This window comes from Condylura cristata, unplaced genomic scaffold, assembly GCF_000260355.1.
Source record: "Condylura cristata isolate star-nosed mole 26May11 unplaced genomic scaffold, ConCri1.0 scaffold00028, whole genome shotgun sequence".
NCBI lineage: Eukaryota > Metazoa > Chordata > Mammalia > Eulipotyphla > Talpidae > Condylura > Condylura cristata.
Genome location: NW_004567129.1, coordinates 27,737,328 through 27,750,041, shown reverse-complemented (window position 1 = coordinate 27,750,041; position 12,714 = coordinate 27,737,328). Strand labels below are relative to the sequence as shown.

At 57.9% G+C, this 12,714-nt stretch overlaps 3 protein-coding genes across 4 annotated transcripts in view; 2 read left to right on the top strand and 1 right to left on the bottom strand.

Annotated features, from left to right (window-relative positions):
• The window catches only part of SARS2 (seryl-tRNA synthetase 2, mitochondrial), an 8,179-nt gene extending 6,474 nt beyond the window's left edge, over positions 1–1,705 (top strand). Inside the window, exons 13-17 of one of the 2 annotated variants that reach the window (XM_012730602.1) lie at positions 30–64; positions 715–808; positions 894–986; positions 1,058–1,123; positions 1,206–1,705. In XM_012730602.1, coding sequence (XP_012586056.1) covers positions 30–64; positions 715–808; positions 894–986; positions 1,058–1,123; positions 1,206–1,343 — 426 coding nt within the window. In that variant the 3' untranslated portion in view covers positions 1,344–1,705. The remainder of the gene's footprint in view (positions 1–29; positions 65–714; positions 809–893; positions 987–1,057; positions 1,124–1,205) is intronic. The other variant, XM_004690303.2, reaches the window with a different exon arrangement.
• Positions 1,706–3,184: 1,479 nt separating this feature from the next.
• CCER2 (coiled-coil glutamate-rich protein 2) lies at positions 3,185–5,484 on the top strand. The gene is made up of 5 exons (XM_004690606.2): positions 3,185–3,277; positions 3,504–3,544; positions 3,691–3,778; positions 4,098–4,606; positions 5,150–5,484. Exons 1-5 carry the CDS (start codon positions 3,202–3,204, stop codon positions 5,237–5,239), a joined length of 804 nt encoding a protein of 267 aa, XP_004690663.1. The 5' UTR covers positions 3,185–3,201; the 3' UTR covers positions 5,240–5,484.
• A 79-nt stretch (positions 5,485–5,563) lies between these two features.
• NFKBIB (nuclear factor of kappa light polypeptide gene enhancer in B-cells inhibitor, beta) lies at positions 5,564–12,467 on the bottom strand. Its single transcript, XM_004690605.2, has 6 exons — positions 12,206–12,467; positions 8,005–8,110; positions 7,573–7,924; positions 6,594–6,682; positions 6,250–6,510; positions 5,564–5,711 (listed from the first exon to the last, which is right to left on the bottom strand). Exons 1-6 carry the CDS (start codon positions 12,382–12,384, stop codon positions 5,616–5,618), a joined length of 1,083 nt encoding a protein of 360 aa, XP_004690662.2. The 5' UTR covers positions 12,385–12,467; the 3' UTR covers positions 5,564–5,615.
• Between the last annotated feature and the right edge of the window lie 247 nt (positions 12,468–12,714).

Below are 12,714 nucleotides of genomic sequence, written 5' to 3'. Positions count from 1 at the left end.
AACTGCTGGAGGAATTCCTGTCCCTCCAGATGGAAATCTTGACAGAGCTGGGCTTACACTTCCGGTAGCAGGGGTGGGGGGTAGGAAGGGGGTACGCTGAGGTAGAGGGGGAGGGAAGGGAGGAAGGACTGGCCGGCATTCCCCCATCTTGAAAATCCTTACCACCCCTTCTTCCTCTGCCCCCGTTCCTGTCCCTGTTGGATAGAGGGTGTCGGCCTATAAAACCCCACTCAGGTGTACAGGTAGTAACAGCAGTGTAAGCAGCTGTTGCTCCCCACCCCTAGGGTGCAGGGACCATGGGAAGGGACGCAGGACAGGGCACCCCTTTTCTTTGAGGGGGTGGCTAACCCGTACTGCAAACCCCATTCCCACCGTCACCACGTCAGTCACACTGAGCTTTCGAGAGACGGTGAGAAAGGGGGGCTTTCTCCTGGGCAGCCTATTACAAAAACCGGGATGCTGTTAATGCGAGGTGAGAATGGCATGGTGGCTGGAGCAACCTGGGGGCTCAGCCACACAGCCCCCTCCCCCTGCAGCCCCTTTCCTTCTGGAACATGCTCTCCATCGCCACCTCCTACCCCTGTGCCACCGTGAGCGCCACCTTCTTTAATCCTCTGCCCTCTTATCGACTGCCTCATCCCTTCCACTCTGTCTGTGTCCTCCCCTCCCGCCCTCCACCCCTCTACCCTCACTGACCTCTGGCCATGGCCGCAGGGTCCTGGACATGCCCACCCAGGAGCTGGGCCTTCCCGCCTACCGCAAGTTTGACATCGAGGCCTGGATGCCTGGCCGCGGGTGCTTTGGTGAGGTGAGGCCCCGGTAGAGAAGGGGGACAGGTCTGCCCTCCACAGCTGACCCCCTCAGTCCACTCCACTGCCCCCCACTCCCCTCAGGTCACCAGTGCTTCCAACTGCACGGACTTCCAGAGCCGCCGCCTGCACATCATGTTCCAGACGGAGGCCGGGGAGCTGCAGTTCGCGCACACGGTGAGGCCACAGCCACGCTGCCTCCGCCCCTCCCCAGGCCGCGCCTGGGCCTGAGCATGCATCTCCCCCAGGTGAATGCCACGGCCTGTGCTGTCCCACGTCTGCTCATCGCCCTCCTGGAGAGCAATCAGCAAAAGGTGAGGGGCACAAGGAGCCCACTGGGAGAGGCAGTGGGCAGGGGCCGGGCAGCGACAGCCCTGAGACTGGCTCTGTCCCCAGGACGGCTCGGTCCTCGTGCCCCCTGCCCTCCAGCCCTACCTGGGCACTGAGCGGATCACGGCGCCCACCCACGTGCCCCTCCAGTACATTGGCCCCAACCAGCCCCAGAAGCCCAGGCTCCCGGGCCAGCTGCCTTGAACCGAGAACTCACCAGCCCGCGCATGGGCGCCGCTTCCTGGAGCTCCGGGACCCCGCACACCTGGGACCTGTCTTCCTGAGCCCGTCCTGACACCTGCAGTCCTCGGCGGGGCCATGGCTCTGGGACCCCCTCGCCTGCTTCCCCATGTCCTCAGTGCAGTCAGCGGCCCTGTTGTCGTGGGAAGCCCCAGCCTACACGGGGCAGTGGACGTCTGGGGACTTGAAAGTTCTGTGGATGGAGAGGAGGCGGGGAAGAGGCCTGTGACCCTTCTTCCTCTGCCCTCCTTGGGGGTGGGGCAGGAAGTCCCCAATAAATGATCAGAACAAAAGCCTTTGGGGGTCTGTGAGCAAGGGAGGTGCCTGGCAGGGCTGCCCAGCAGTCACTCAGGCGCTAAACCTGCCAGCGGTCTGCGGCCACAGGACGGTGGCTGGAAGCATCCAGAGCACATGGTGTGCGATTCACGGGCCTCTGGGACGGGGTACATCTGGCACTGGCCTGGTCCTCGCACCAGGTGGGGTGCTAGTAAGTGGCACAGACCCGTGGAAGCGAGAACTCGCTCTTGCTGGGGTGCGCCCATCAGCACACACCGCAGGCCACCCGTGCCCAGGTCACACCGCCTCTGGTCACGCATCCCTCACACCCACCTCTGGTCCGTCAGCAAATCCTGGCAGCTCCATCTTCAAAATATTTCCAGACGTTGCTCTCCAGGTCCCTGTCCCCGGGCCTGACCACTGAAGGCGCCGTCTAGCCAGTCCCATAGCCACTTCCTTCTCCCTACGCCCCTCCCCTGTCCCCAGCATACACATGAACCACAGGGACCCTGTGGACACCTGGCTCAGGGCCCTGCCCAGAGCCCTCCCATGACCTGTCTCACTCAGGACAGGGCAGTGTCTCCGTGGGCCACCAGGCCTGTGGGCCCTGCTCCCCACTGTGCTCTGGCCGCCCCACGTGCCTGGGGGTTCTGACACAGCGACCTCGCCAGGCCTCTGCACTTGCTGGGCCTCTCCAGCCTCTCGCCCTCCACCTGATGACTCAGGCCGTAGCCCAAATGTCACCTCCTCCGAGAGGACTTCCCTGACCACCCCAGCCTAGCGTGAAAGCCCCCGGCACTCAGTCTCTACACCCACACAGGCGAGACTCACCAGGCACCCGTCAGCTTGTGTGGATCTGAGTGTTGTCGCTCTCCCCCCTCACAAATAACTGCTCCGAAAAGGGCAAGAAAAGGGCAGGAAGTCCTCGGGGCTGTTCAAACAGCCATGGCCCCAGGGTGTAGAGGAGGGCCAGGCGTCAGGTAAGAAATGGCAGGACTGGAGAGATCCCAGCAGTGCAGTTAGCACGGGCACTGATCCCGCACTCAGCCTCGCCTCCTAAATGAGGAACAGGCTTAGGTTAGTCGCCCCAGGACTGAGCTGGTGGTGCCCAAGCTGGGACTCAGGCGGAGCCAGCTTCACCTGCTGAAGTGCGTCTATGAGCCCCATTTTCCAGATGGGGAAACTGGGACTGAGGTAGGGAGAGGGGCCTAAGGTGGATTTGTAAATGGTTGTCTGGATTCGAATCCAGACCTGCCTCCCAGAGCTTACTGAACTCATCAAACCCTGCTCCTCTGGGGAGAGAAAACCCCACCCTTCCTCCTCACAGACGCTCGGGGGCTGGGTGATGGAGGGGAGCGGACACCGGGTGTGGGGCCCCATGAATAATTGAGGGTCTCAGGCCTCCGCCTGGCAGCTGTCGCCCTGCCGCGGGCTGGGAGGGGGCGGCGCTGACGTCACTTCCTCCCCTGCGGGGTCTCCCGGCGCAGGTTATTAGGCGCTGCCGCCACTGTCCGCACATCGCTGGACCTGGTCAGGAAGCCCCAGCATGCAGGGCCGTGCACCCGCGTCCACGCTGCTCTTGCTGCCGCTGTCCCCGCTGCTGGCGCTGCTGCTGGGGGCCGGTGAGTGCTAGAAACCTAGAAACCGGGTCCTTGGAGCGGGTCCCCAGAGCAGGGACTTGGCTGACCCAGGGCTCTGCCCCAGGGGGTGAACTTCCAGGGGAGGGTGGTGCACCTGGTAGGTGAGCTGAAGGGCCCGTGTGGTGCTGGGGAGCCTTGGGTGGGTGGGTGGAATCAGCACCAGGGACAGCACCGGGGTCACGCCTGCACCCACCCCTTTCCTTCCCAGCCACTGCAGCTCCGCTGGCGCCGAGACCTTCCAGGGAGGAGGTGAGCGTGCACCCCTTACCCTGCCTCATCTCTCTGGGGCTGCCCCTGCCCAGCCCTCATGACCCTCATCTCCTCTTAACCTTCCAACTGCTCTCATTCGCCCGTCTGTTCCACCCTCAACCTCCCCTCTGACCCTTCGCCCCCAGCTGACCCGCTGTCTGGCAGAGGTGGTCACGGAAGTGCTGACGCTGGGCCAGGCTCAGCACGGCCCCTGCACGGCCCTCCTCCACAAAGGTAAAGCCGGCTCCTCATTCCTCTCCCAGCCCCCACCCCAGCCAGGGCCTGGAGGGAAGGGTGTCCTCTTACCCCCAACACCCTCTAGCCTGAGCCAGCACAGCCTTGCCCGGTGCCTGCAGTCTGATGGAGCCCAGGGCCAGCCTTACCCTGGGCGCTCCATATCGGGGTACAGGATGGGGGCAGAGACTGTCTCGCTGCCCTTAACTTTCCTATCTCAGCCCTGGGGCGTCCCTCTCTGGGACCTTGGGAAGACCCTGGAAATCCTCAAGATCTGTTTCTTGATTTGCTGCACAAAGCACCTCTCTCTTTGTGCCAGAGATGTGTGAGACAGGGCCCTCTGGCTGTGCGGCCAGCGAGGAGAAAGGCCTGCTGACTGGGGACTTCAAGCGGGAGTCTGGGAAGACAAGGTCCAGCCAGGAGGTGAGGGGTGAGGAGGCGGCGGCAGCGGAAAGGACCCACAAGTCTGAGGTGCGGGAACAGGCCGTCCGAGAGCAGCTGCACAGCCAGCTCCGTGAGGAAGAGGAGGAGGAGGAGGAAGAAAAGGAAGAAAAGAAGAGGCCCGTGGAGACCTTTGAGGGCCTGTGGAAGGAGCATCTGGAGGGCAGAGGGGGCCTCCAGAAGCGCGTGGCGGAGCAGGCCAGTGACGAGGAGACAGCCCGCTTCGAGGCAGAGGAGAAGGGGGTGCAGGTGCTGGGCGGGGGCCACCGCCTGTGGCCGGGGGCCGAGGGGGGCCGAGGAGAAAGGCACGAGGACGCACAGCAGCACCACCGCCAGCCAGAAGCTGAGGCCAAGGAGGCGGAGAAGGAAGACGCTTCCGAGAGGGAGGTGAGTGGAGGCGGCCGTGGGCGCACGGGGTGGACGGAACGGTCAGTCGGCATAGGCAGCACGGTGCCTCACAAATGGGCATCGTGACCAGGGCCGACAGCAGCTCGGCAGCAACAGCCAGCCAGCTGCTCCTCGGCTTCCACACCACGAGGCCTCCGCTGGAGTCGCCAAGGGCCCGTCATTGCTGGTCCGTGGCAAGCAAGTAGCCACATGAAAAGTGGCCACCATGCCTGGCCCACTGGGCCACAGAGGGACACCCCTGCTGAGGCGTGGGATTAAGGGTCACCAGGACAGGCGGGGTCACCCGATAGCCAGCCCATCCTAAGGGGCCATGCCCCCCCGGGGGTGCCTCTGCTGGTCCTGTCTGCTGCTGGCGACAGCAGCGACCACAGGCCTCAGAGCCGGCGGTACTGGCCGATGTGACTCTTCCAGGATCACGGCCGCCACTGTGGCCACACGCCACCACCTCGAGGCACCCCTGTAGGAGCTGAGGGGCCCGCCGTGGAGGGTGGGTGCTGACCATCCTGCTTCTGGTCCCAGCAGGAGCCGGACGTGGCACGGCTGGAGCACGTGAGAGAGGAGCTGAAGAAGGCGACAGAGATGCTGGGGGCGGAGCTCCGGAGGGAGGGCTGAGCCGGCCCTGCCCTCCTCCCCTACACTATGGCTTAGTACTGTTGATCCCCGGTGCCCCCACTCACCTGGCACCCCACTCTACTCCCTTTCCTGGCGGGAGCGGGAGGAGAGAGCACCTGGGAACGGCTGCGGCGCAAGGTCTGAGTCGCAAGGGCCGAGGGGCTGGGCTCACCCCACTCAGGAACACCCCGACACCCCTGGCACCCACTCCCCCCTCCAGGTGAATAAAGCACACAGAAAACCGCCAGGGCTGACCGTGCAGCGCTTGGCGGCAGCAGGCCCAGGGGACCTGGGAGGGCTGCGGAGGCGACTCGGCCTCGACTCTGGTGGTTGTACTGGGAGTTTATTAAACCGGAAATTCTATTAACAAGGGAAGTCAGAAGGGGTCGTCAGGGAGAGGTTTTGCAGCTGGGGTGGGAGGTGTCTGGTTTTGGCTCTGGCCACTGTGGACCACGATGTCGTCGTATTCTTCCTGGGGGCAGAGGGGCCAGGCAGAGGGGCTGAGGGGGGCAGCCTGGCCGGCTGCCCAACTTCCTCCCCACCCTGAGCTGGGTCTTCCCCGCTCCTGCGTCTCCGATCTCCCTTTCCAGGCCTTACCCACACTGTGTTCTCACCCCTGCAGCGGAGCTCTGGCTCCCGGCCACCCCCATCCTTCCGCAGCCCCGGGACACCCTCCTCCAGCCCTCACCTGCTGCCTTGACCCCAATTCCTCAACCCTTACCACTCCGCCTCGTCCCGGCCCAAGGCCTCTGCTGTCTGTTCACCAGCAAAGCCTGCTGGCTGCTAGCTGAGGCCTCGCCGCAGCGCTGCCCGGGTGCCAGTGCCCGCGTGAGTCTCGCCTCTGCCGCGGCCTCTGTCCTCCCTGCCCCACTGCCCGGGGCCGCCCTGACCGCTGCCCAGTCCCCCGACCCAGCACTCAGTGTACTACCAGGTTTCACTTCTCCCCTTCCCCACCTGCCCGTTCACCCTGACCCCCCGGCTGGAGCCCCCCGTCTTTCCTCCTGACTCACGCCCTCGTCCCCGCTGTCACTGTCGCTACTGCTGGTGCAGGGAGCAGACTTGTCTTCCTCGTCCTCAGGCTCAGGGGCTCCGTGCGCACGGAGGAGGCAGGCGAGGGCGGGGTTGGGCCTGAGCGTGGCGCTGCCCAGAGGTGTGCGGCCGCCGTACATGCGGGCCGCAGGGTCGGCACCCGCCCGCAGGAGAAGCTCCAGCACATCAGCCGCTTGGGCCTCTACTGCCAAATGCAGGGGGCTGCGACCACACGTGGGCTCCTGCGGGGTGCAGCAGAGAGGTGAGAGGAGGCCCCACCGGGGGCCCACCCCACCCACCCCGCGTTCTCCCTAGGGTGGCTCACCGGTTTGTTAAGGTCCGCCCCGGCCTCCCGGAGTAGCTGGACCATCTCTGCGTCTTTGTGGATGATGGCCACGTGGAGTGGGGTGTGGCCTGGGGATGGAAAGGCGGGTGTCAGCCCCTGGGGTGAGGGGCCTGGCCCCCAGGCATTGAGGGAGGGCTTTGTGGCCTCAGCGTTACTGCTTGGGGTCGGCTGCTGAGTTTCTGGGGGTGGTGAAGAGGTCTCTGCACTTGCAAATGTCTGTCTCAGGTGGTCTGCACCTGGGCGCCAGCGCCTGGGGAGTGGGATGTCTGAGGTCCCGTGAGGCTGAGTCTGGGGTCTCTGAACAGGAGGCCAGGCTCTTGGGGCCAGGAGACCTGAGCCTCTGCTCTTACTTCACGAAGGACCTGAGTCCCAAATTCCTGGGTCTTGAATAGTGGGCTCCAGGGGGCGCCGAACACCAGGTCCTGGGAGGTCTCAGTCCCTGTGTGGAGGCATCTATCTGGTCCAGGCAGTTGGGCTTAGAGATGAGTGTGCTGGGACTCAAATACCAGGGACAGGATAGACGGGGTCTTTCTCCCACAACTCAGGTGGTCCCTAAACCCCAAAGTTATCTCGGGCATCTGGCTTGCCAGAGGTCACAGAGGGCCTGCTCCAGGGGGTCCCCCATGCCGGATAGGCTGGGAGCTTTGGTTTGCAGGGCAGGCTGAGCACCACCGCGTGTTGGCCTTCTGGTTGGGGTCAGAGCCCAAGATCCGGGTCTTAGTAGCACAAGGCCTGCAGGTGACAGGTCTGGGTCCCAAATGGTCTGGAGCTCCCAGGTGGGGTGCGGGTATCAGATCTGGGGTCTGGTGGAATTCCTTGGCACCTGCACCTAGTCCGAGAACTCGCAGGATTATTTCAAGGGCAGCTTCTTGAGTCTGGGGCACTAAGCCCTGAGCCAGGTGCTGACAGCTGCCCGGAAGCCCAGCCCCCGGCCCCCTCCCATTCACCGGACCCTTACCCTCGTAGTTTTCAGCCTCCAGCTGCAGTTTCCAGTCCTCCTCACTCTCACTCTCACCGTCTTCCTTCTCCAAGTCAGAGTATGAGGCAATAGAGGTGTGTTCAGTGTCAGGGACAGAGTCGGTGTCAGGGGTTTGGCCAGAGCTCAGAGAGAGGTAGGTGCTGGGGGGTCCCCTAGGCCCCCGGGGGCGGGGCTGGAGCAGCACGTTAGCACAGGCGTGCGCCCCCATGCGGCAGGCCAGGTGCAGCGCCGTGTGGCCGCCGCGCTCCGCCACCTGCAAACCAGCGCCAGCAGCGTACAACTTCTCCACAGCGGATGCCTCCCCCAGGATGGCGGCCAGGTGCAGTGCTGTCTGCGGGAGCAGAGGGCAGCGGTTAGGGGCAGCATGGGAACCCTGGCCCTACGTCCTACACTCTCCCAGGTACAGCTCACCTGGCCCAGGTCATTCTGCAAGTCCAGGTACTCAGTGCCCGCAGCGAAGCCTAGGAGGAAATCCAGGAAGGGCTCGTGCTGATGAATCACGGCCAAGTGCAGAGCTCTGTGGAGAAAGGCAGGGTCAGAGGGCAGAAGTCCTTCATTCTTTCAGCCAGCCTGGAGCAGCGACGGCGTGTGAGGCATTCTGACCAGTTCTGAAACTAGCTGCCTGGCCCGGGAAGGGTCAGGTCAGAGTTAATCCTGCCAGTTTGCTTACTCGGTGTTTAATGAGTGGGACTTCCAGGTCCTCCTAAGATGAAGTAGTATGAAGCAATTTCCATCCCATGTGAATCAACCAAAACCAACCAGACATGAAAAGGGCACAAAAGAGTCTGCAAGACACAGCCCCGCAGGGCCGGCCCCTCGGGACACGGGAGACAGGCACAACCACGCTGTAGGGCTTCTCCCCACTGTGCCAGCCGGGCTGGCAGATGGTGAGGAGATGGAGCTGAGTCTCAGAACTGCAGAGCAGAGTGTGGAGAGCCCCGATGATCTGAGCGGAACTGCTTGCTTACTGGATTTTCTTTGAGGTCATGTGGGAGTTGAATTCAGACACATTCCTGAGAGAGGGTGTGTAAGCGTCAAGGTGGGGGAAATACAAGACTAATGCAGGCAGAACTGCCTCCTACAGGGGCTTGGGGGTGGGCAAGAAACACGCAAAATGCAAGGGTGCCGGCCTGCGAGTGCCGTGGAGCCGAGACTCCAGCGCCGACCTGCTCTGCAGAGGGGCTGGCACTATCTTCCCGGGGTGCTGGTTTGTATAGGGTGGTGCGTGCAGCTGTAAATCCAGGTCACCAAGCAGTAACCTGGGAGGGGTGGACTCTCCTAACGACCTTCGACTCCATTCTGGACATTCCCTTTATCGACTTTAAGTTTAGGTCTTCTCAGCTAGCTCCAGTCTAGGAAACCACGCAAACTTGGGGAAAAGAGCGTCTAAAAGGATTAGACATGTGTCTATTGCTCATACAGGGCCAGGAATAGTACCTGTTCCCACCAAGCAGACTAGGAAAAACCTGTAATTTCAAGACTTGGTGTAGAATATTCTGGAAGGTCAGCATTGGGGGTGGGGGGGAGGGTAATGTGCCCTAAACAGAGCACTCAGGACTCATCAAACAAATCATAAAAGCAAAATCCTAAAGGATCAAACTACTTGCCACTTAACTGCGCCCCAGAACAATACTCAAGGATACCTTACCCAACCCACCAAGGTAAAATTCACAATGCCAGGCCCTTAATCCAAGATATCAGGGGCAGGCAAAGAAGCAGGAAGACAGGTTCCATGATGAGAAGAATTAATCACGTGAAACAGATTCAGAGATGATCCAAAAGTTAGAATTCAGATAAGTGCATTAAAATTATTCATTTTAATTATATTGCACACATTCAAAAAGTTAAGAAGAGACAAGGATGATAAAAGAAAGAATCAAATTGAACTCCTTAAAGATAACAACAACAGGGCCCTCCCTGGTGGGGGAACGGGTACCCCAATTGTGTATGCATAAATAAATTTAAAAAAATAAGATAACAACCACAGTGTCTAGAATGAAAAATATAATGTAGTGGGTGGGCCTCACAACATATTATACATTATAGAAGAAAGATGAATGAAAATGAATACTTCACAATAGAAATTCTCCAGAATGCAGCAGTGTACTTTGTCAATCTGTCTGTCCTGCTTCCCACTCTGTCTCTGATAAATCCTCTCACCGCCCCTTCACCTCTGGCCTGTACCCCAGTTCTGTATAAATAAAGAAGGAAAGAAAGAAATTTTTTGAGAATGAAATGCTCCAAAATGGAACACAGAAGTTTTTCAATTAAAAAAGATCCAAGAGATGGCCCTCCCTGGTGGCGCAGCAGGTTAAAGCACTGCACTAAGAAGCTAAAGCCACTTCCGCATGAGTTCGATTCCCGCCTGCCCCGGAGGAGATCCACATGGCGCAGCAGACCTCTCCAGACCTCTCCAGACCCGCCCGCTGCTCCCCTCAGCAGTGTACTTCGTCGATCTGCCTGTTCTGCTCCCCGCTCTGTCTCTGGTGAATCCTCTCACCCTCCACATCTCTGGCCTGTACCCCAGTTCTGTATGAATAAATAAATAAATCTTTAAAAAAAAAAGATCCAAGAGAGCCTCTCTGGTAGTGCAAGGAGTTAAAGTTAAGTCTCAGTACTATGAAGCTATCAGCAGCCACTGCAGCACCAAGTTCAATCCCCGGCCAGGAAGCTGACCCACACAGCACAGCAGACCTCTCCTGTCTCCCCGCTGCTCCCCTCATCAGTGCATTTCAGTAGATCTGCCTATTCTGCTCCCTACTCTGTCTCTGATGAACCCTCTCACACCCTGAACTTCTAGCCTACACCCCAGTTATTCTACACAAGGAAAACTAATAATAATATCAAGATAGATTTCAGAGCAAAGACCATTGCCAGGGATAGAGACGTTATTAAGAAGACATAATCATCCTGAACTTAGTGCCCCTAATAACAAAGCACCACATTACACGAAGCAAAACCTAATTAGAACGACAAAAAGAAAAGGACAAGTCCTTGATTATTACTGATTTCCAAACCTCTCGCTCAATAATGGATAGCACAAGCAGAATGCAGCAGACTGAACAATACTCTGCACCAACACAACCTCTTACTGACCTTTAGAGAATACTGTAACTAACAGGAGACTAGTCATTATTTTCAAGTGTGCACACAAATACTTTAGGCCACCTTCTGGATCAGAAAGCAAGACTCAGTAAATGTAAACGGATTCAAATCATACACTGTATGTTCTGTCCACAATGCAGTTAAATTTTAAAAATTAATAAAAGAAAGCTGTTTGGGAAACTGTCTAGGTACTTCGGTCTTCCAAGTATCTGGAAATGAAATAAGGTATGTTTAAGCCATCAGTCAAAGAACCAATCAAAGAGAAATTCAAAAGTATGTGACTAAGATGAAAATAAACACACAATTAGAATTGGTGAGATGCTGCTAATTTTATAGTGGGTAATACTTAGATTAGAGAAGAAGGAAGGTTTCAAATCAATGAATTCAGTTTCCACTTTAAGAAACTGGATAAAGAAGAATGAATTAAAAAACAAAGTAAGCAGAAAGGGGGAAGGGATCAGAACAGGAATCAATAAAACAGACAGCCAAAAGGGAAACAAAAAATAAAGAAACCAAAGCTAGTTATTTGAGACCAGTGTTCCCTGAGTCACTGAGGATACATCAGCGCAGGAAAAACCAAGTAGAATTTCTCAGTAGACCCTTCACAGCCGCTGTTCCTTCTACCTGGCGGGTACTTCCCCACGTCATCTACTTGTATCATTTCCCTGCATTGTTTTTCTCAAAGAACTTGTGACCTTGCAACATACCATTTTTCATTTCTGTCTTCTCTCTTCTTTCTTTCCCCTCTACCTCTTTCTTTCCTTTTCTTTCCCTTTCTTTCTTCTTCCTTCCCTTCTTCTCTTCATCGGTCAGTCCTTCTTTTCTTCTGTCAGTCTACATATATTACTAGAACCATACTCTGCAGGGCATTGGCTACTGTCTGTTTTCGTCACTCATCTACACCAGCACCTAAATCAGGGCCTGGAACACGGAAGAGTTCAACAAATAATGTGTAACAGATGACTCCCTGCTCTCAGTGTGCATAGTTTCTCTTTGAATGTAAGATCTGAAGATTAGTCAAAAAATAGTAATTGACTAATAAGTAGATACCTTAGTAAAAGCGTTTTCACGTTTAAAAGAAAAATTTTTGAAGACTACTGTTCAAAGGCGGTGTCTTAGAGTCAAAGACCGTGAATTATATTTTGGAAATCAAATCTAAGGCTCGTGTCAAAGACGCTATTTGGAGGTTAGAAGTCAGGCGGAGACTTCTAACAGGGCTCAGAGCTCAGTGCTCAGTGCTCAGGACTCGGATGCGGAAGGTCCCTCGAGTTTTGGCATCAGTGGACAGGGATGTGGACCTCTGAGGACCAGAATCCAGGAAAGGAAAGTCACCAGTGTGGGTTATGATGAGAGGTGGATAGGAAATTGGTTTTATTAAAGGTAGGACGTAGGGGGCGGGCAAGCAAGCCTCGGAAACTACATTTAGAAGTGAGAGGATACAAAGCCGGGCTCAGAGACTAACAGGGAATCAGATGTGGGATCTAGGGCCTGGCTAAGGTTCACTCACGTGTCCCCATCTTCAGTGACGTAGCCGAAGACGAGGGGCGCCCACGACAGCCCCGGGCCCAGCTCCGCGCCCAGTCCCTGTCCTCCGGGGGCCGCAGCATCAGGACCCAGAGAGCCCAGGCCGCTGTCGCACCATTCGTCCACGTCGGCAGTTTTCTCCAAGCACGCGACCCCGGCCATGGCCCCCAAGGTTCAGGGGCCCCGCGGCCGCTCGCCTGTCGCTGAGCCCTGCTTGGAGCTCCGGCGCTTCCGCCCTGCTGGGAATTCCCCAACACGCCCCCTGAGTCAGCCAATCAGAGCGCATTAAATAGCACACGCCCCGCCCCGGTACCATGCTGTGACCAATCCGAGTAGTCAGAAGTGCTGCGACTCTCTACCAATTCCCACATTTTCCGGGCGCCCTTTACCAACATGGCTGCCATCGCTGGTACTCTGGGACTTGTAGTTCGGCCGTGGCTTGTAGGCCTCTTCCAAGAGCGGCTCGCTCGGGAGCTGTGAGCAAGCGCGCAA